Here is an 18,473-nt window from a genome sequence, read left to right as displayed (position 1 = left end):
TGTGCTTTTTCCCTGACGTATGTGTAGAAGCTGAGGTAGCCCTCATGCCTGGAGCCGTCGGCTGGTAGAGCTTAATAAGTTACAAACGGGAAGGAATGAAGTACTGGGTAAGGATAATACATACATGGCTACTATGATATTTGAGCTGAGCTTGAAGTTAAACTAAGTCTTGTGTGAAGGTATAAGTTTACAGCCACATTTCTTAACTGTAGATAATGTATCTGGCTGATAATTCAGATATTATACTTAACTATCTATTAGTTTACTACAATATAAATACTAATATTATAAAAACCTAAAACACAACTTATTTATTCGCCATAACTGGTGTTTGACTCGTTCTAGACTGATAATTCCGCTTGTATCGTTAGTCTATGCTTATAGTAAAACCCTAGCCTTTGCAACAACTTTGAGTGATTTGAGATCATCCGATCTTGCCTCTGTCACACTATTGTGATTTCCCCCTAAATCACTTGCTATGTCCTTCTCTAGTTCGTTCGTCTGCCCCTCGACGGAGAAGATGGCTGGGAACATGCATATTTTTATTTTCTTGCTGCCCATCGCAAGGTCCCTAGCGTTGGATGTATCATGTTGCATGAGTGCCGAGTCGAATGAACTCCCTGGTTGGAAGAAATAGTATTGAAACCGATTCACTGATAACGCTAGCTCTAATTTGATATTTAGAGCCTGAGATAGATTGCTCTTTAGCTCTATAACCAAAGTCTCCTCTTCTTCAGAAAGGTCGACTGGTGAGCGCTCGGCCATGTCGTGACTCGCGGAGGGCAGAAAACGGGTTAGGCTCGACAGCATCAGAGTACAGAGCCAATCACCTTTCTCTGACAGAAGCTCTTCCTTGACAGTGGGGTTGTTCAGTAGCGATCGTGTCGCAGCAAGGTCGAATGATCGCAAAATCTTGGTTCCAGCTGAGAAAGAGATTAGTCAAGGCCACTTGGAAGGAGGATATATTGACCCGAGGTTGCAATGAGAGTTCTGTATTGCTGGAAAAGCGGTGAGTCTATTCCTAGTATTTCTGGAAAAGCAGGCTCAAAGACCGTCTCAAATATTCCTACTGCCAATAAGCAAGCTAACAGCTTATTCTTTGTGATTTTAACGTTCTGGGCATGAGCGAGAAGCCCTCTCATAGCTCTACCGCTGATCCGTCTTGCCCAGCTATGCGATAATTCTGAAAACTCAGATGTTTGCCCAGGAAGACTGTCGTCCGGGCTCATGTTGCATATTGACGCACCTGCGTCGTCAAGGTTGAAATAAAGAACGTTGCACTCTTGTTTCAAGGATGTACCAGCAAATGCGACATTGTCTGTTTCCAGCGCTTCAAAACATTTGAATATGTGGTCCCGAGCGCCTGCCTTCTGTTTGAGGTTGAAAATAGTTGTTCTCAACATGTCTTGGTCAGATCCTGTCGCTCTAATTCGTTGACGCCGGAGCAGATCGTCAAGTTCGTATTGGAGTTTGGATACCTGGCCAATCAGCGAGACTACACGTCCTTTCTGCTGGAGGAGCTCTGCTTCGGCCTTTCGCAAGTTTGCCAGATCAGATGAAGTCGGAGGCGTTTGTGCCATGTCAGACACTGTGCTCTGTCGGGAGTCTGGAATAGCAGGTCCAAAATTGAGCTCAATGTCCAATGATCCAGGCGAAGATATAGAGCTGAGTTCAGACCCCGATTCGCTTTTGACTTTGTGTAGGTCCTCCCCTCTTGTAAGCTCATCGTCGCTCTCGCAGGCGTCACGGCCCCCTCGTGTTACCTCGAAGCGTGTTTGTGATCTCGTCTATGGGAAATATGTTAGTTGAGATGCATGACTTTGGAGGATAAGGGATTGAATGACGTACTCTGAGCTTCGGCTTTCTCTGGATCTTTTTCAGCACGATGCTCTGTGGAGAAGACGGTGCGTATTCTTCTCTCGACCCAGTGGCTCGTGTAACTGACAGCGTGCGTGATCTTACAGGAAAGGCTGTAGATCCACTGCGTAGGCGGCGACTCCAAGTTTGATCGTCCGCTGGAGGATCGAACTTGGAGCAAATTTCGAGAAAATCTTGCAGCTCTTGACCTTTGAACTCTTCAAGACCAGCTGTCCCAAGGGAAAATAGGTCATCGAAATCGTCGCATGTTCCATAATTTCTCCATTCCCTCTTTAGCTTGTCGCGAATGCGGCGTGAAGTAAATTCTTTGCCTGTAGCATTTTTAAGGTAGGCGATAGCAGTGCTTTCAAATTTCTGATCATATTGTACACACCAATTAAGATGCGCCAGAAGTTCGAGTCGATCGGTATAACTCCAAAAGAGCAGATCTTTGGGCTTCGACTTGGACTTTGCAGCCCGCTTTGATTTTCTATTTCTTTTTCTCGCCATATTTCGCAGCCAAACAAGATTGAACTTTTTGCTGCGCTAATCAAGTGGGAGGGAGAGTGTTAAGTTTGCTGGCTGATCCCTGTCATGCACGCGCACATGTGATGTGATGAGTTAATAGTCCAATGACAGAGGCAGGACAATTTCACCCTGCATATCTATTCAACCAACAACACGCTATGATTGGAGAACACGTAGTGAACGCGACACGCGAAACATAACTTTCTGCCTTGCTGCCTACTGGCTTGGTTCGCAAAATTGTCTTGAGGCTCAGCTCGGAGTATTCAAGATAAAAACCAGTTTTTGTGCCCCGAATTAGGTCCTGGCATCCACATTTTCTCAAACTAAACTTTGAAAATGTCTCTGTCACGGGCATCGACCATGACACTTGGCCCAGACAACGGACCCAGCTACCACATTGACGATGACCTCTTGGACCACATTGGATCGGAATCCTGTGAAAAGCGACTCATAATTGCGGTCGACTTTGGAACAACATATTCCTCTGTATCCTACGTTGAGATACCCAAAGATTGCCCACCTGACGTTGTGGACCCAAGATCTATCCGCTCGATCCGAAACTATCCTGACACCCTCGACTTTAATGTTAAAGACAATATGCTCATGGAAGTTCCCAGTGAAGTGATCTACCCCTTGAACCGTCACTTTCGAGAACAGGACAGCCTCATACGCTCACAAGAAGGTCTGGAAAGCGCGTCCAGCGATTCGGACGAGCAAGAGACTCACCATGACGCCCCAAGCAATGGAGTCCAATATTTGGATATTCGCGATGACGACGGAGATACGACAATGAACATTGATACCGCAGATCAATTCCATTGGGGCTATAAGGTCCATGAACTGTGGGCTCTCCCTGCCACGCACTCAGATCCGAGCAATCTGCCGCTATCTCGCTTTAAACTCTTGCTTGACGACAGCCCAATGACAGAGAGGGTTCGACGGGATCTCAATTCAACACTCAATACGTTAAAGAGTAGAAAGGTGGTTTATGGTCCTCTTCACGTCATCGCTGACTACCTTACCTATCTACTAGATCATACCCAATCTCAACTGCGGCAACTAGGGTATGAAGATAGCTGCCCTAAGGAAATGGTTCTATGTGTGCCTGCCATTTGGAATCAGCAGGCTTGCAGAGATATGCAAAAATGTCTAGCTGTGGCTATGAAACGTACGAACCTAAGGGGTGTTGATGTCCAGAATAACAGCATCGAGAATTTGTTTATTGTATCGGAGCCTGAGGCTGCGGCAGCTCATATGTTGGCCTATTCTACTCAAATCAGAGTATGATGCCTATTACCGCTCACAGATCCTGGTGCTAATTCCATCATTAGTCTGGACAAAGCTTTGTTCTTCTGGACGCAGGCACGACTGTTTATCTTCTAATCTCAGACTTGAGCTAACGGATCTAGGTGGCGGTACTGTCGATGCGAATACCTATCGAGTCAGCAATGAGGAACCACTCAGACTGGAGCATGAAATAGTTCAACCAGGCGGTAATGCTGTTGACCTCTGACCATAATCAATTCGCTGACATAGGAACAGGCGGCCTTCATGGATCAAGCTACCTTAACGAGGATTTCAAGGCTTATCTTTTAAATCTTCTCGCTGAAGAGACATATCTAGAGCGGGGCTCCGAGACCATCAACGGTATAGTTGAAAGAGTCATGATTGAACAATTCGAGCCAAAATTAAAACGGAACTTTGACTGCTATCAACGGTCCACAACCAAGCAGCTGGCTATATCAGGACTCCGAGACAGCCCTGAAAAAGGCTTCAGAAGGGGCTGCGTCGTAATGTCTACGTATGTAAATCCAAGGGTCTTTGAACATCCCGACCTCTTACTAATGCGATGGCAGAACTATTATCAAAGAGATATTCATGAAGCGCCTCCATAGTATCTTCGAGATTGTGAAAAGACAACTGGACGAAGCTTTGAGTAATGGCTGTGAAGTTGAGGTAAGCTATCTGCACCAGTGTCCCCCCAGTCCGCGGCCAAAGCCTCCTAATGCGCAGCTATCACTAGAATGTCGTTCTTATTGGAGGCTTTGGATCCTCAATATCGCTTGTTAAATTCCTAGAAAAAAGCCTGGCAGAATATTCTCGACAGAACAACTGTCATGTCAAGCTGCTGCTGCCAGAGGATAAGTTTGTCTTGCCAACTGACTTTTATGGTGCCATGCTGACCCAATATGCTCAGAAATACTATGGCCAATGCCGTATCACTAGGGGCTGTTCTTCGTGCTATGAATAAAAATCATGGACCTGAAAGAAGGGCTCGCTCCAGCTACGGAATTCTGCGAGCAGAGCCTTTTAAAGAATATCCTGAGCACCAAGGCATGAACCCATCTTATGATCGCCATGATGGTCTGCCATACATTAAGAAAACCATAGATTGGGTCCTGAAGCTGGTAAGTGCTGTAGTTTGCCTTGAGGCGTTAGCTTGACAAATCCCACAGGGCGCGATGGTTCCTTCGGTCTGGAACTGTGAACCTTTCACCTGTACCCATACTTTCGACGCTTGGCCACCACGACCACTGCTATGCAGGGAGATATTATATGTATCAGATCACTCCACACGATCGCACTATAGACTTTCACATCCTAATAACAAGGGTAAGAAGTCCCAGAATTTTAACAGAGTCGGCTAATAAATTGTTCAACAGGAGCCCAAGAGGTCGGGGAAATTGTTGTGGACTTTTCTGACTTACTCGAAAAGGGCTTGACCCCGGTAGAGCCAATCGTGTACGAAGATGGCCGCACACTTGGGAAAAGACATTACAGGGTCAATTTCACGATGATAATACAAGTAATAGACCGAGACTTGAGGTGTAAGTTCAAAAGCGAAACTCCCTTGGTCCGAAGCGAAGCCACTGACCTTTTGTCCACCTGGATTAGGCTACGCCATTTATAATCAAGAAACGAGGAAGAAATGCCGCATCAATATCGCATCGGGTTTCAGACCCGGTGTCAAATAGACCAAGTCAACTGAAAGGAAGAACTGGATATCACAAAGGAAGTCATGTCAGAAATAGCAACATCAGATTCCGACGTCCCTATCGACATAGAGTGCACATAGCCATCGGTCTTACCCCAGTTAGAATAGACGAATGGGAGACAAGCGTACAAGGGTCAACTCAGCACGTGATATAATCCAGCCCGAGTGAATTTTCTGCGCCAAAGACAAGTCTTGTGTCACCCTGTGCCTCGACACCTCAACATGTCTTCCTCCAGTGACGATGGAGTAGATCCAGTAGATCTCGCCAGCAACATCGGCACATGGGTCGCCGCTGGCGTAGCAATCATTGCGCTAGTCGGTGTAGTCGGTCCATATCTGGCATTGCAAGCATCAATGAGTGATAAAAACCGCGCCATGAACGCCGTGCAAGATCAACAGCAGAAATATATATCAAGAGGGTGTCGATTAACGAGAGGACTACGCGTGTTTAGAAGGGTTCGCGTGCCGAACCTTGCACCGGGTTACATCACCAATGAGCCGGATACAGCCCCGCTTATACCGCCTCTCAGTGCGGCTTTGGGGCGTTGGGGGTTCAAGACGAGGGATTATTTGCCGTGGAACACAGGATGGGCGAAATTATCGGAACTAATCGAGTCTTATGAAATACGGGATGGGATTAGCAACCGGCGAGTTGATTTGGACGTCCCCGAGACCGGCGGAACACTGGAAGTTGTGAACAGTCGAACTGCTTTAGTGGTCAACAAACATTGGATCTTGATGCTGGGTCTTCTCGGTCGGTATGGAGACCGTGTTGACAAAGGTATTCTACAGGGAAAGGGAATCAGGAGGAACTTTGATGGGGAACGAGCCTCGATTCGACATTTCGCTTTACCAAGGAAAGCCAAACAAAAAGAATCAAATTTAGAATTCGAATGGGTTCGCAAGAAACAGACTCACGCAATGAGCAGAAGGAGAGGCTCGTCCAGTCGAGACTCGGCAAGTTCAAGATCCTGGTCAGACAGCGATATGGACTCCGATAGAACCGTGATGGCTGTCCGCCGCAGCGCCTACGGCACCATCACCCTCGAAACAACTCCACAACCTACGATATATGGCATAACGGGCAAACTGCAGCAACTTGGTCGCCATAAAGGATCGTGGAGTTACTTAACTTCTGTATCGTTCGTGCCACATATTGCGAAAGAGATCTTTAAAGCAGGCCTCAATGAGAGGAGGGAAGGTTCCTCGTTGCAGACTTTGTTCTGGCTTGCTCATGGCTTTTTACCTTGTGGCAGAACTGCAGAGGGACGACAGATGGTGATATCTCTAGAAGCACCAGATCTTGCTCTTGCATCGATTGGTAGGAATGTGGATGATACACTGGACTGGCCTGCATACTCTCTCCAAGAGTCTGATGATGTTCCTATATCTATTGGTATTGCAATGCAGTGTCTGGGAATTCCAGAGCCACAGATATTGCAGTTCCTCCCACTCGATGCTGCCAGTCAAGCAAAGCGGGTGCTGGAAAAGACCAGCCATCACTGTGATGATGAGACTGAGAGTCCGACATTTGAAACGAACGAAAGGAACCGCCAGTGGGAACGTGAGCTACCAGCACAACCAGCCGGTCTCAGTCTCGATGGCCCTTGGGTTTGTTACTCGAATCCATTACAGGAAGACTTCTGCCTATTCCGAAGACGCGATTTCGAAAAGACCCTGAGACTTTTACTCACTATCGACTGGGACAGCTGGGGATTCTTAATATGGAAGGATAGGTTCTGGCTCTCAATTCTACGGCGGACTACTAGCATGCTGAAGATCAACGAGATATGTGATTCGGAGTTTGGGCAAGCTTTCGGACTAGCATCTCACTCTCGAATCTTTGATTGGAAGCAAAGTGGAAAGTTCTATCCGCAGAGATTGGCAGATCAGCTGTCCTTCGACAAGTTCCTGACCGGCTATCTCGACACCTATGATCTACGTCCTCTTCGTCTCTCACTGGGAGTTCTTTACATTTTGGATACGCAGCTCCGAGAGTGCACCTTGAAGGTATATGCTAATTTATGCAATAACGGAGAAAGCAACAATCCCCGTTCCCAAGCGAGGATAAAATACCTTGAATCAGCCCTGGAGGAGGTTGAGGCGGAGCACCGGTTTCAAAAGATCATGCACAAGAACGATGAAATACCATTTATGAACAAGAAGACGGCGGGTATTTCGGACTCCGAGTCTATTGACGAAGTCTATACACATATGTTGATAAGAGCATTGGATACTGAAACGCTCGACCGCTTCAATATCGTCTATGAGCCAGTGAGTACCCCGTTAACCAAGAAGAAGCGTGCTGACAATGAAAGGCCGATGACTTATTATACCGCATCACCGGGTACATTCCTCCCTGGGAGCAGGAAATTCTCTTCAAACATACCTCCATACGCCGAGATCTCTACCAACTCAAGAGCCGTCTGGTTGGTGGCGTGTTGGAGTACACGTACAAGACGAGGCAACTGAAATGGTACACCGATAAGACTTCGATGATGGAGTACAGCACTTGGCAGTTGACATCTCAAGATGTACTTGTGACTGGGGAGAAACAGTCCATGTGGATTGAGGAGAAGGATATGGTCATGGTGGCATTGTGGGTTGCTAATAGAGCGGCGATGTGGATTGGTGCTCAGGACTCAAAGCCGTTGTTGGAGTTTGTTGAAGATTTGGATACGTATGCGTATGTATTGTAGGGAACTCTGCCTTGTCTCTTTTCAAAAGCTTAGTTAGGGAGCATAATCAGTGGATGACATTGGAGAGGTCGGATTTGCATTTCTGACTAAATGCGGCATACAACTAAATATACATCGCTAGAATTAAGCCTCAATAATCTCATTCCCCTTCTCAGTAAACACCAATCTTGGAATGCTATGCTTGAACACATTCTCAGGATCATACTTTCTTTTCAGCGCCGCCAACGTCTCATAGTGCTTCCCATAGACTTTCTTGACATCAGCATCCTCATGAGTACCAAGCGATATATACGACCCCTCCAGGATATTATCAGCATCTTCTGCCTGAAGCTCAGCCTTAACCCTGGCAGCCCATCGAACCCGCTCCTCTGCGGCAGCCTTATCAGGAAGAATGGCGTAGATCTCAAACATATGATGACGAGCTCTTGTACCAAAAACAGACTTCTGCTCAGGTTCTTGGGCTGAGAGAAGCGTATGGTATGATAAGATCAGACTTCCACCTGGGGTATTGACGCACTGCTTCGCCAGGATCTCAATCGCCTTCTTAGTCAGAGTCTTGCAGTTCAGAGTGTAGACCCGACCGTACGAAGGCCAAGTAACCAACTTCTCATTATTCTCAAGCATATCCGCGAGGGTAATTTCCTGCGTATTCTCCATCACGCATGTCGCCGCCTCGGCAACTTTTTTGATCCACGATCGGCCTTCGTCTTTATCGTCGCCATGCCAAGTAGCGATGACCATAAGACTAACGGGTTGGCCGGGCATTTGGGCGATCATCGGTTGGAGTTGCAGGTACACTGGGAGGTCGCCTGATTCGAGAAGCTTTTCGTAGTGCTGGGTGTAGGATGTCAGAGCTGCGGATAGGTCGCTTGAGTCGTAGATGATCATGGACGAGAGGATCTATAGATATGAGCTTAGGTCGTGGATCGACTGAGTGAAGCTTACTTTGTTGACTGGGTAAACTTTGATAGTCAGTTCAACGATTATACCAAGTGATCCACCGCCGCCTCGGATGCCGACAAGCAGTTCTTCATTAGCATTCTGGACTTCTCCACGAGCATTCACTATCTTTGCTCCAATGATCTGGTCCACGCCGAGGCCATAATGCGATGTCAACGGGCCATAACCACCGAGCGTTGCCCATCCAGTATATCCTACGCTCGCGACAGTACCACTAGAGTATTTGATCAGTATCTCAAACTTGTCGAGCTTCATCGAGCGACTCACGTAGGCGTACTCAGGCCTTCTTCCACCAAGGCCTTGGCCAATTCACCACTGAGAATACCGCCACCGACTCTTGCGCTTTTCTTGTCCTCAGCTATGACAACGTGCTTGATATCTCGCATATCAATCACAATCGCCCCATCGACCAATGTTCGACTGGCGCAATCGTGGCCTCCCCCTCGTACGCTGAACTCGGCATTATGTTCAAGGCAGAATTGCACTATTAAAGCAATTTCATCGCCGTTTTGAGGTCTGACTACACCAAGAGTTTGAACAAGTTTCTCAACAAAACATTGTTCAACTTGCTTGTAGCCTGCTGCATCAGGCGCGTAGGTTTTGGCTTGGGTGTTAGCAAGGTGAGCCTCGAGCTTCGAAAACAGAGTCGTTGCAGTCATGACGCAAACGGCTTATGTGGAACAGACATGCAACAAAATTCGACGTCGCTTTGGACATATTTATATCTCCGGGGACTTCCAAGCGACAGCCCCGCTGAGCACGCTGACCTGTGAAGTTCACCCAATGCTTTGATGCCATAGCGTATGCATGTTTCTTACGACGAGTGAGTAAGCCAATCACCGCGGAAGCAGACGCTACGCTGACATCTCAATACAGCTCCTTACTGGTCTGAGAACGAACTAATGCAAGCCTGTCTTACTGCATTTGAGAGGCTTGTGTTAGTAAGACGGGATGAGATTCAGTGACGAACCCCTCTTTTCTCTGTCATCTACGGGGGTATTGTGTATAGTCGGTAGAGCCAACATTGGGCAAAATGGCTCAGCTGCCAATAAAGGACTTATGGAGCGCTGCAGGCGTCGGCGTAAGCACTTGCACTTCACTAGCGAGCGTATAGCGCATCCAGCGTATTACACATCTCGTCATCAAGGGCAGATCAGCTCTAGCCCTCCAGCTGTCGACGCAATCACCAAAAATCACCTAGCCTTCCGCAGGGATTCTCCTTAGGGCACGCTGAAGAGAAAAGGGATGAGCTAGTTGCTATTTAGTTAGAACTCCTGTTTGACATTTCCAGGAATTTATGGGAGCTGTAGGATTTAATCTGTTATCTAAGCGCCTAATATCGGCATTGGCTGCCGCAGGCGGGGGCTTACGCTGCTGATCTGTAGGGCGTAGCAACTTGTTGATAAGATGCTGCACCACTGCTGCAAGCCCGTCAGCAACGCTTGAATTACCGTCAACTTGGCAAAAATGGTCTTGAAGGTTGGAGTCATTGGCGCAGGCATTGGCGGCCTGAGTGCCGCCATTGCTCTTCGACGAACAGGCGCCCAAGTTGAGGTCACTTGATCCATCACCCCAGGGAATCAGCTTTTCTGACATTGCGCAGGTCTTTGAGAGGTCCAGCTTCAAGGATGAGATAGGCGCTGCCATCACCATCACACCAAATGGAATGCGCGTTCTTCGACACTTCGGGTTTGATCCCAAGACAGCGCGCGGTGTGCAGAATAAGCAGATGCGTATGGTACATCCGCAGACTCTTGAGGATCTTGTCGTCGAGAACTTTAGACATGTTGAAAATGACTACGGTGCGCCGTTCATGTTCTTCCATCGTGTGGATCTTCATACTGCGCTGAAAGAGATGGCTCTATCGAGTGATGAGCAATATCCGGGTCTGCCAGTGGTGATCCATAATGGTCATTCTGTGACGAGCCTTGACTGTGAGAATGCCACGATTATGTTGGACAATGGGGAAACCTTTGCGAAAGACCTTTTAGTTGTTGCTGACGGCGTTCGAGTAAGTCCCGTATATACCATGTTGCCGTCCTCAGTAGCTGATCTTCTTGGACCAAACTCATCAACCAAATTACCCAAAAAGATGTCCCTCTTGAAGATATCGGCTCCTCATTTTACCGGTGTCTCATCCCCTTCTCGGAGGTTAATAAAGACCCCGATCTTGCCGCCATCTTTGAAGACCAAGATCCAGGATTCTGGGTCCCCTTTGACCTATCTACTGGGACCTTTCTCGTTACATATCCCTGTCGGAATGGAAAGATGCTCAACGTCGCTTTTCGTCACAAGACTAAAGCTGAAAATGAGCACGCGGTCGATTGGAATACTGACACGAACATTCAAGACATCACTGCCATGGTAGGTGGGTTCAATCCGCTCGTGGCTAAATTGTTTAGCTTGTCGACAAGTGTTTCTGTTTATAAGCTGTTCCGTCGGGAGCCACTTGAGACGTACACTCGGGGTAGAGCGGTCATAATTGGTGATGCTGCACATCCTATCCAACCAACGCACGGTAAGTCGCCTCGGCCCTAAGAAAGCTATCACTGACATGTCAAACAGCACAAGGCGCAGTTCTCGCGACTGAGGAGGCAGCAGCACTAGAAGTTCTCTTCAAAGACATTCAGCGTCCAGAAAAGGTCACAGAGGGTCTGTCTTTGTACAATGATATTTTGAAACGCCGCATTCATGTTACTCAACTTCTTTCTGACGCGCAGCCTGGGATTTCTAGCGTGCTGCGGCAACGAGCTGAAGATATATGGGGAGAAGGGATCTTTCCTCCTGACGCGATGAACTTTACGAGACTGATTCGAGACTTCTTTTATTCTTATGATGTCATGGAAGAGGCGGAGAAGGTTTTAACACGTGCAATATAGTCAATAGTTCTTCGTGAGATTCAAACACTTTCCTAACTCTAAAGATTAGTTCAGCTTTTGGCCAACGTTCACGGTCTTGGAATAGCGAAGATACGGGCACGAAATACCCTTGCAAGCCTCTCATACGTTAGGGAGTAGAGATACTGTAGTTGTGTTGGACAGAATATCCGCAAGCCTACCTTCATCTTGTATCTGACCTTCACGTATTTTCCCTAGAGCAGTTTGTACACAATGGTGCAAGAATCAATATTTCAGCCGTTCCGAGAGCGATGATCTTGCACCGCAATTATGATAGTCCGTCTCTGAATGATGATCACCCTAGCGCATTGCTGCCCAACCTAGAATGGACGATAAGCCGCACCTTTACCAGAGTAACGCAAAGTCGACTTGTCTCTAATAATTGCTTTAACGACTCAGCCGACCTGTTACTGATTCTTTCCAATCCACTAGGTCTCCGTGCCAAGGATGGCTACTTCAAATGTGCCTTGGGACGAAATCTCAATCAAGAACTCGTGTGCTCATCGGGTATTGCACGCATCGCGCCAAATCACCTTTCCTGAATTAAGCTCCTCGGCAAGCTCGTGCCGCATATGCTGTATCTATCGAGACATTGCTTTAGATTGCGTGAGAGGTCACCTACCAGGCATCTCAGAGGCATTCTTCGAAAACGAAACTGAGGAGAAATTGAAACTTGAGTCATTGGTCGTCTCAGAATGGCATGAACTTCTTAGCATCGAACTATCAGAGCAGAAAGCCAATTTCGAGGTATTCATGGATGCAAGGGCCGATGCAATTGAAATCTTGGGAGAGCATGTGAGCAGCAGATACCGTGTTGGGCGATATACAAATTCGAAGGACAGTTTTGAACGCGCAAGAGAATGGGTATCCGAGTGCGTGGCCAAGCATGCCTGTCCCAAGCCTATAACTGCAGAGGTACCACTTCCAAAAAGGCTGATTAATGTTGAGGGCGCTCTCGAAGATCCTGTCAGGTTGGTAGAGACCCGAGGAGATGAGTCCCCTTATATCTGCCTGAGCCATCGGTGGGGGGATCCTACACATAAACAACTAAAAACAACTACACGAACCCTTGACAGCCACATGAAGAATATCGAGTTGGAGAGTCTACCTGCTACATTCAAAGATGCAGTAACAGTTTGCCGGTCAATGGACGTCAAATATCTTTGGATCGATAGCTTGTGTATCCTACAGAGCTTCGCGGATATAACCCCCAACGAACTCGAAGCCACTAGGCGGGACTTTGCTCAAGAGAATTCCAACATGGCCAGGACTTATCAAAACTCCCATTTCACCATTTCTGCCGACCTCTCAGACCACATGGACAGCGGCTTCTTTTCCAAAGATCCTGTGGATGAGTATAGAAAGGAAGTTACCACAGATAGCGGGAATCAAGCGTTCTGGTACATCCGCAAGCGCATCAACCACTACCGAGAGGATATCCCATGTCTAGAGACACGCGGCTGGACTCTTCAGGAATTCCTCCTTCCCCCTCGTGTACTTCACTTTGGCAAGTTCGACATTGCCTGGAGATGCAAAACACGAATCACTTGCGAATGCGGGCATATAGACAGGCAAGAGACAAAGCAGGCGCGCTGGCATCGATTTCACATGACTGAAGAAGCTGCCAATCCTCCCCCGAATGACTCAAAAGGTGCTTGCGAGTGGTGGGAGCGGGTAGTTCATGCGTATACAAGTCGGCAACTGACCAACCCCGCCGATAAACTTCCAGCATTGTCAGGTCTAGCTCAGCAGCGAAAGAAGGTCATAGGCGGCGTTTACCTCGCAGGGCTCTGGCTGGACTCGCTTATCCATGATCTCTGCTGGTACCATGTCTCCAATTACAACATGGCAACTTCAGGTGGTGTAGGCTACAGACCTCCTTATTACCGTGCGCCTTCATGGTCTTGGGCCGCTGTCGATACCGATTCAGGCTGTAGCTGGTGGTGGACCGGACCAATCGGACTTCATTCGATTCTACTCTCTAAGGAGCCAAAGCAAGCATGTGCCATCGTCCAAGTGAGCTGTGAGCCTGCGACGACTGACCCTACAGGCGAGGTCCGAAGTGGATGTCTGGATATCAAGGCGTCGTTGGCATCAGCTGAGATCTGCTTGGATTCTGAAGAAAGAGTCTTGTGGACCATCCACGTACTTGACCCTTCGCTTACGGTACATTTCTTCAAGCCTGATTGCGTGCTTGAGGATGATGGTCTGAAGTTGGGAGATCGAGTCTTTTGTGCTCCAATTGCTTGTATCAAGCGCTCCTATGGGGTGGATTGTGCTTGTCTGGCTTTGAAGCAGATTGATGGCGACATTTATCAACGAGTCGGATTCTGTATTGTCGGTGTAAAGCGTGCAGACCTTGAATCTTATTATGAAGATACTACAGCGTCGGACATGGAAGACTTTACGTGGCCGGGTGGTGTACAAGTGCAGATTAGGATTGTATAGCCGACACGGAAATGGATAATATAATAGTTTAATATCAATTGATTAAGCTACGGACTTTTGAGCCTCACGTTATGTCTACGAATGCTGCAATATCAGTGTATCTACCAGATATCCTCCTTCGAGATGTTAGTAACGGTGTTAACCCTGGATGTTAGATGCTTACCTGATATCTCGCAGTATCCCTTAGACCTTTCACCTTCTCTGTTGCGCTCTCAATGGGGATATTTTGTTGTTCGGCCCAGATTGAGATGAGGGTAGAATTGACATCCCTCGCCATGTGCTTCGCATCGCCGCAAACATAGACAATCGCTCCGTTGTCAATCATGTCAACTACTTCCTTGGCGTGAGTCTTGATTAAGTGCTGCACGTAGACCTTCTGCTTAGTCTCTCTTGAAAAGGCAACGCGTATGTCGAAGCTGTCGCCTGGAGTATCCTTATATTCCTGTTGGTGGGTCAGCATCTGGGTAGGTAGATAATTGGGAAGTCACTTACCTTCCACTCTGACTCGTAAAGGTAATCTTCATCGCGTCGCCTACATCCAAAGAACAACAGACTCTTTCCAACATTCTTACCCTGCTTCTTCAACGTAGCTCGTTCTTGCACGAAACCTCTGAATGGAGCAACACCAGTTCCCGGGCCGATCATGATGACGGGTTGAGACGAATCCTTGGGGAGTTTGAAGTTGGACTTGCGAAGATGAATTGGCGCTTTGAAGCCAGCGTACTTCTCACGAGGACCGTGTATTTTATACTCTTGTGATTGAGACTCTTGATTCTGAGCCTGTTTGAGTGAAAGAAGGTAGTTCGTAGCAACGCCTTTAAAGACATCAGGTCGACCTTGAATCTCGGCTGATTCAACTGCGACAGTGATTGAAACTGTGGAAGGTTGGACGATAGATGATGAGGAGATGGAGTAGTATCGAGGCTGGAGTTTGCTGAGTCCTTCTACGATAGCTGAAAAGGGTAACTTGGTCCATGGTTGACCACCACTAAGCATACTCAACACTTGAGCAAGTGAAAGGCACTTCTGACTGATCCTTTCGTTGAAGTAGAGCTTGTCACTACCGAGCTTGGTCGCCTCTGTCTTCGCAGCGTCGGTAGGTGCAAAAGCAGCAATGACGTTGATGAACTCTCGAGACACAGGTCCAGCAATCTCAAGATAATATCGCAGCGTGGCAGCATATGTCGTTGGTGTAGGAACGGGTGACTTTGCAGTTGCCTCCCGACTAACAATAGAAATAACCGTGTCCTTCTTCTCTGTTAACCCAAGAATGTTGAGAAGTTGCGTGACTTGGTCTTCAGAGTTGGTCGGCCAGATAGCGACGTGATCACCAGTCTCGTAAGATAGACCCGAGTCACCGAGATCTATCTCCATGTGAATGCAGTTCCGATCCTTGGAAGTGAACACCTCGCGAGACTCGGTGATATTGGCGATGTAAGGATTCGTGTTGCTGAACTGACGGTTGGCTGAGCTGGTATCAAGATGATCAGCGTTTGCTTCGCCAAGAAACACACCAGGCGAGCTCGCATCCAGATCATCTCTTTCCAAAACACCAAATGTCGACTCATAAGCAACATCTCTCTCTTGGAGCCCAAACTCTTGAACGAGTTTCGGCCACATATCCTGCTTCCATGCCAAAAAGTCCTCTTCAGTCGTCCCAGCTGCATCATCAGCCTCCCCAATACTAGCAAGATTCTTCGCACCAAGACCATCCAAAGCTTTCGAAATACGCCTCACCATAGCGTTATAATGCTCATATGTGCTATTCCCCAGACCGAAAGCAACATACTTGACGTTCTGGAGATCAACATCCGGTTGATCACCATCTTCACCGCCAGTGATGTAGGTATAAAAGTCCTGAGCGTTATCCGTAGGTTCACCCTCGCCGTACGTAGCGAGTACAAACATCAGAACGACCTGCTCTGACAGTTCTGAGAGATCATTGTAATCATACTCCTCAAGATCAGCGACCATGGGATCAAGGCCATAGCGTGAACTAGCTTCTCTCGCTAGTTTCTGAGCATAGTTCTCTGCAGTGCCAGTTTGCGAGCCGTAAAAGATGATGCAGTTCTTGCCGGTGGTGTTGCAGATGTGAGAGATGCTTCGAAGACTGTCTTCTTTCGAAGCTGTTTCTTCAGTTGTTGTGGCAGGCTTAGGGAAGAAGAAATTCCGTAGTTTTCCATTGGAGAGATAGGCAATTGCTCCTAGAAGTAGAGAAAGAAGAACGATTAAGTCTGTTGAGTCGATGATGGGGGACTCTGTTGTGAGTAGAGCTTCGTCCAGAATGGACTCGTTGGTCATGATGTCGATATCAGCCATTGCGTCGAAGACCGAAGTAGAATTGATGGTAATGATAATTTGAAACTATTCACAAATCTTGAAAGCCTATTATATCATTTCGAAGTCATCGCGAAGTTTCTCATGGCCCGAGTATCCGGCGCGGAATCGTTTTCCGACAACCGAGCTTTTGACGAGTTGCCATACAAAATGCATCAACCAATCATAGTCGCCATAAAGTCATCGGAACTTTCGCAATATTTCCGAGCAGAAGGCGAACAAAGGCGTTTAGCAAGATCAAGATTTCGGGCATATTGGGAAATACGGATATACACATCACGATGCTACTTTTGGTAACTCGCAGTCATACAATGTTTATATTTTGATGCCACTTAAATAATGTACCAGGTTTGTGCGCAGATATTTACAAGCCCTTGGCCAGAGGCTTCAAATCTCAATACGACACCGAGATCACCCAAATGATACATCATGGGTATCAAGCCGCATTCTTCCAAGCATCCTTGACCAAACTCCACGTCGCAAACACCGCCAGCGGCGAAACAAAAGCCTCGGGTATCAAACCATCTTTCAGACTCCAATGAGTAGCAACACTAGCCCAGGCCAGGTTTTGAAGCATATCACTCTTCCACTTTGCCTTCCATGTCTTTGTAGCCAGTTTCTCTTTATCCTGCACAGTGTTCATCCACTCCAGTGACAACCGCCCAATCTCAATCATTGTGAACGCGGCCCAGGAGCGAATTGCGAGGAATGTTAGCTTCTCTTCTGATTTGGCTGAGCGTTTGAGAATTCCTTTGGAGGAGAGGAAGCCAATTGCTTCGGAGACGTGGAATGAGGTGAGGCAAAGGATCTGTGAGGCTTGGATTCCTACGTGCAGCTTTTTGACGTGTTTTCCTGCTGATCGCTCGGCGGAGATGCGTCTTATGAGATCTCGGGCTGCCTTCCACATGTCCAAGACGCCAAAGAGGCGATTCATGATCTGCCATTCATCGAGCATTGCACAGAGTGCTCTTGAACAGTTTGCGGCTCGTGTTGTTGATGTAGCCATTGAGTTGATGTGAGATATTGTGAAAAACGACTTGGTGAGGCCTTTGAGTCTCTTGCTTTGAAGCTTTTGGAGGTAGGATGCTAACAGGTCCATGATGAATGTGACCAGGCGGACAGCTTCGCCAGCAAATAAGAGGACGACATCTCGACTTTCTCGCGACTCAATCGTTCTGTGTAGATGAGAAAGAAACTCTCCAAGTTGTATGTTTCTGAGTATTGAGGATTTCGCGTGACAGTCCGGTGAAGAGATCATGATGAACACCCGTACGATAACAGCGAACAGAAGAACGCAGGCGATAGGAACAATCTGATATCTGATACAAGCCTCACAACAAGTCAACAAAGCAGTACGCGGTCTTTCTGCAATGATACAGCATTGACTAATACTTCAAAGGTTCCGACCGGAACGAGCAGAGTGAAATTGATAAGAATAGTGATGAACAAGCAGTCGAGTCATGGAGACGCATACGTGAGCGTAACACTCGGAATGCTCTAGTTCCGGGCTATCTGGTTCCGAAGAAAGATGAGATAACGTACATGATAAGCGAGTGTTACAAACAAGCGAGTGTTACAAAAATCTTAACCCTTGAGACAGGAATCGTCATGAGAACACAACAAATCACGCAATCAAGTAAAACTAATCGCTTTCCTCTTCTCCAGACATCGAAACAACTATTTGACACGTTCTCGCATTATGCCCTACCTTGCCGCACGTTCCACAGTTCCTTTCCTTTACTTGCGCCGACC

At 47.4% G+C, this 18,473-nt stretch overlaps 8 protein-coding genes across 8 annotated transcripts; 4 read left to right on the top strand and 4 right to left on the bottom strand.

Moving 5' to 3' along the window:
* Nucleotides 1–378: 378 nt before the first annotated feature.
* On the bottom strand, nucleotides 379–2,367 carry FMAN_05359 (uncharacterized protein; the record flags this gene model as incomplete). Its single annotated transcript, XM_041827992.1, has 3 exons — nucleotides 379–923; nucleotides 971–1,787; nucleotides 1,849–2,367. 3 exons carry the CDS (start codon nucleotides 2,365–2,367, stop codon nucleotides 379–381), a joined length of 1,881 nt encoding a protein of 626 aa, XP_041678899.1.
* A 354-nt stretch (nucleotides 2,368–2,721) lies between these two features.
* On the top strand, nucleotides 2,722–5,360 carry FMAN_05360 (uncharacterized protein; the record flags this gene model as incomplete). The annotated part of the gene is made up of 10 exons (XM_041827991.1): nucleotides 2,722–3,666; nucleotides 3,717–3,747; nucleotides 3,795–3,878; nucleotides 3,928–4,186; nucleotides 4,242–4,341; nucleotides 4,409–4,530; nucleotides 4,583–4,793; nucleotides 4,842–4,998; nucleotides 5,049–5,213; nucleotides 5,281–5,360. The coding sequence occupies 10 exons, from the start codon at nucleotides 2,722–2,724 to the stop codon at nucleotides 5,358–5,360; spliced, it is 2,154 nt and encodes a 717-aa protein (XP_041678898.1).
* A 242-nt stretch (nucleotides 5,361–5,602) lies between these two features.
* FMAN_05361 (uncharacterized protein) lies at nucleotides 5,603–8,079 on the top strand (the record flags this gene model as incomplete). The annotated part of the gene is made up of 2 exons (XM_041827990.1): nucleotides 5,603–7,654; nucleotides 7,699–8,079. 2 exons carry the CDS (start codon nucleotides 5,603–5,605, stop codon nucleotides 8,077–8,079), a joined length of 2,433 nt encoding a protein of 810 aa, XP_041678897.1.
* A 123-nt stretch (nucleotides 8,080–8,202) lies between these two features.
* Nucleotides 8,203–9,698, bottom strand: FMAN_05362 (uncharacterized protein; the record flags this gene model as incomplete). Its single annotated transcript, XM_041827989.1, has 3 exons — nucleotides 8,203–8,979; nucleotides 9,025–9,253; nucleotides 9,307–9,698. 3 exons carry the CDS (start codon nucleotides 9,696–9,698, stop codon nucleotides 8,203–8,205), a joined length of 1,398 nt encoding a protein of 465 aa, XP_041678896.1.
* Nucleotides 9,699–10,506: 808 nt separating this feature from the next.
* On the top strand, nucleotides 10,507–11,918 carry FMAN_05363 (uncharacterized protein; the record flags this gene model as incomplete). Its single annotated transcript, XM_041827988.1, has 4 exons — nucleotides 10,507–10,593; nucleotides 10,643–11,403; nucleotides 11,442–11,557; nucleotides 11,605–11,918. 4 exons carry the CDS (start codon nucleotides 10,507–10,509, stop codon nucleotides 11,916–11,918), a joined length of 1,278 nt encoding a protein of 425 aa, XP_041678895.1.
* Nucleotides 11,919–12,383: 465 nt separating this feature from the next.
* On the top strand, nucleotides 12,384–14,384 carry FMAN_05364 (uncharacterized protein; the record flags this gene model as incomplete). Its single annotated transcript, XM_041827986.1, has 1 exon — nucleotides 12,384–14,384. One exon carries the CDS (start codon nucleotides 12,384–12,386, stop codon nucleotides 14,382–14,384), a length of 2,001 nt encoding a protein of 666 aa, XP_041678894.1.
* Nucleotides 14,385–14,485: 101 nt separating this feature from the next.
* Nucleotides 14,486–16,703, bottom strand: FMAN_05365 (uncharacterized protein; the record flags this gene model as incomplete). The annotated part of the gene is made up of 3 exons (XM_041827985.1): nucleotides 14,486–14,500; nucleotides 14,548–14,826; nucleotides 14,877–16,703. 3 exons carry the CDS (start codon nucleotides 16,701–16,703, stop codon nucleotides 14,486–14,488), a joined length of 2,121 nt encoding a protein of 706 aa, XP_041678893.1.
* A 454-nt stretch (nucleotides 16,704–17,157) lies between these two features.
* Nucleotides 17,158–17,979, bottom strand: FMAN_05366 (uncharacterized protein; the record flags this gene model as incomplete). The annotated part of the gene is made up of 1 exon (XM_041827984.1): nucleotides 17,158–17,979. One exon carries the CDS (start codon nucleotides 17,977–17,979, stop codon nucleotides 17,158–17,160), a length of 822 nt encoding a protein of 273 aa, XP_041678892.1.
* Nucleotides 17,980–18,473: the final 494 nt, after the last annotated feature.

The sequence above is a fragment of the Fusarium mangiferae genome, assembly GCF_900044065.1.
Source record: "Fusarium mangiferae strain MRC7560 genome assembly, contig: FMAN_scaffold002, whole genome shotgun sequence".
NCBI lineage: Eukaryota > Fungi > Ascomycota > Sordariomycetes > Hypocreales > Nectriaceae > Fusarium > Fusarium mangiferae.
This window is presented reverse-complemented; position numbering and strand designations above follow the sequence as displayed.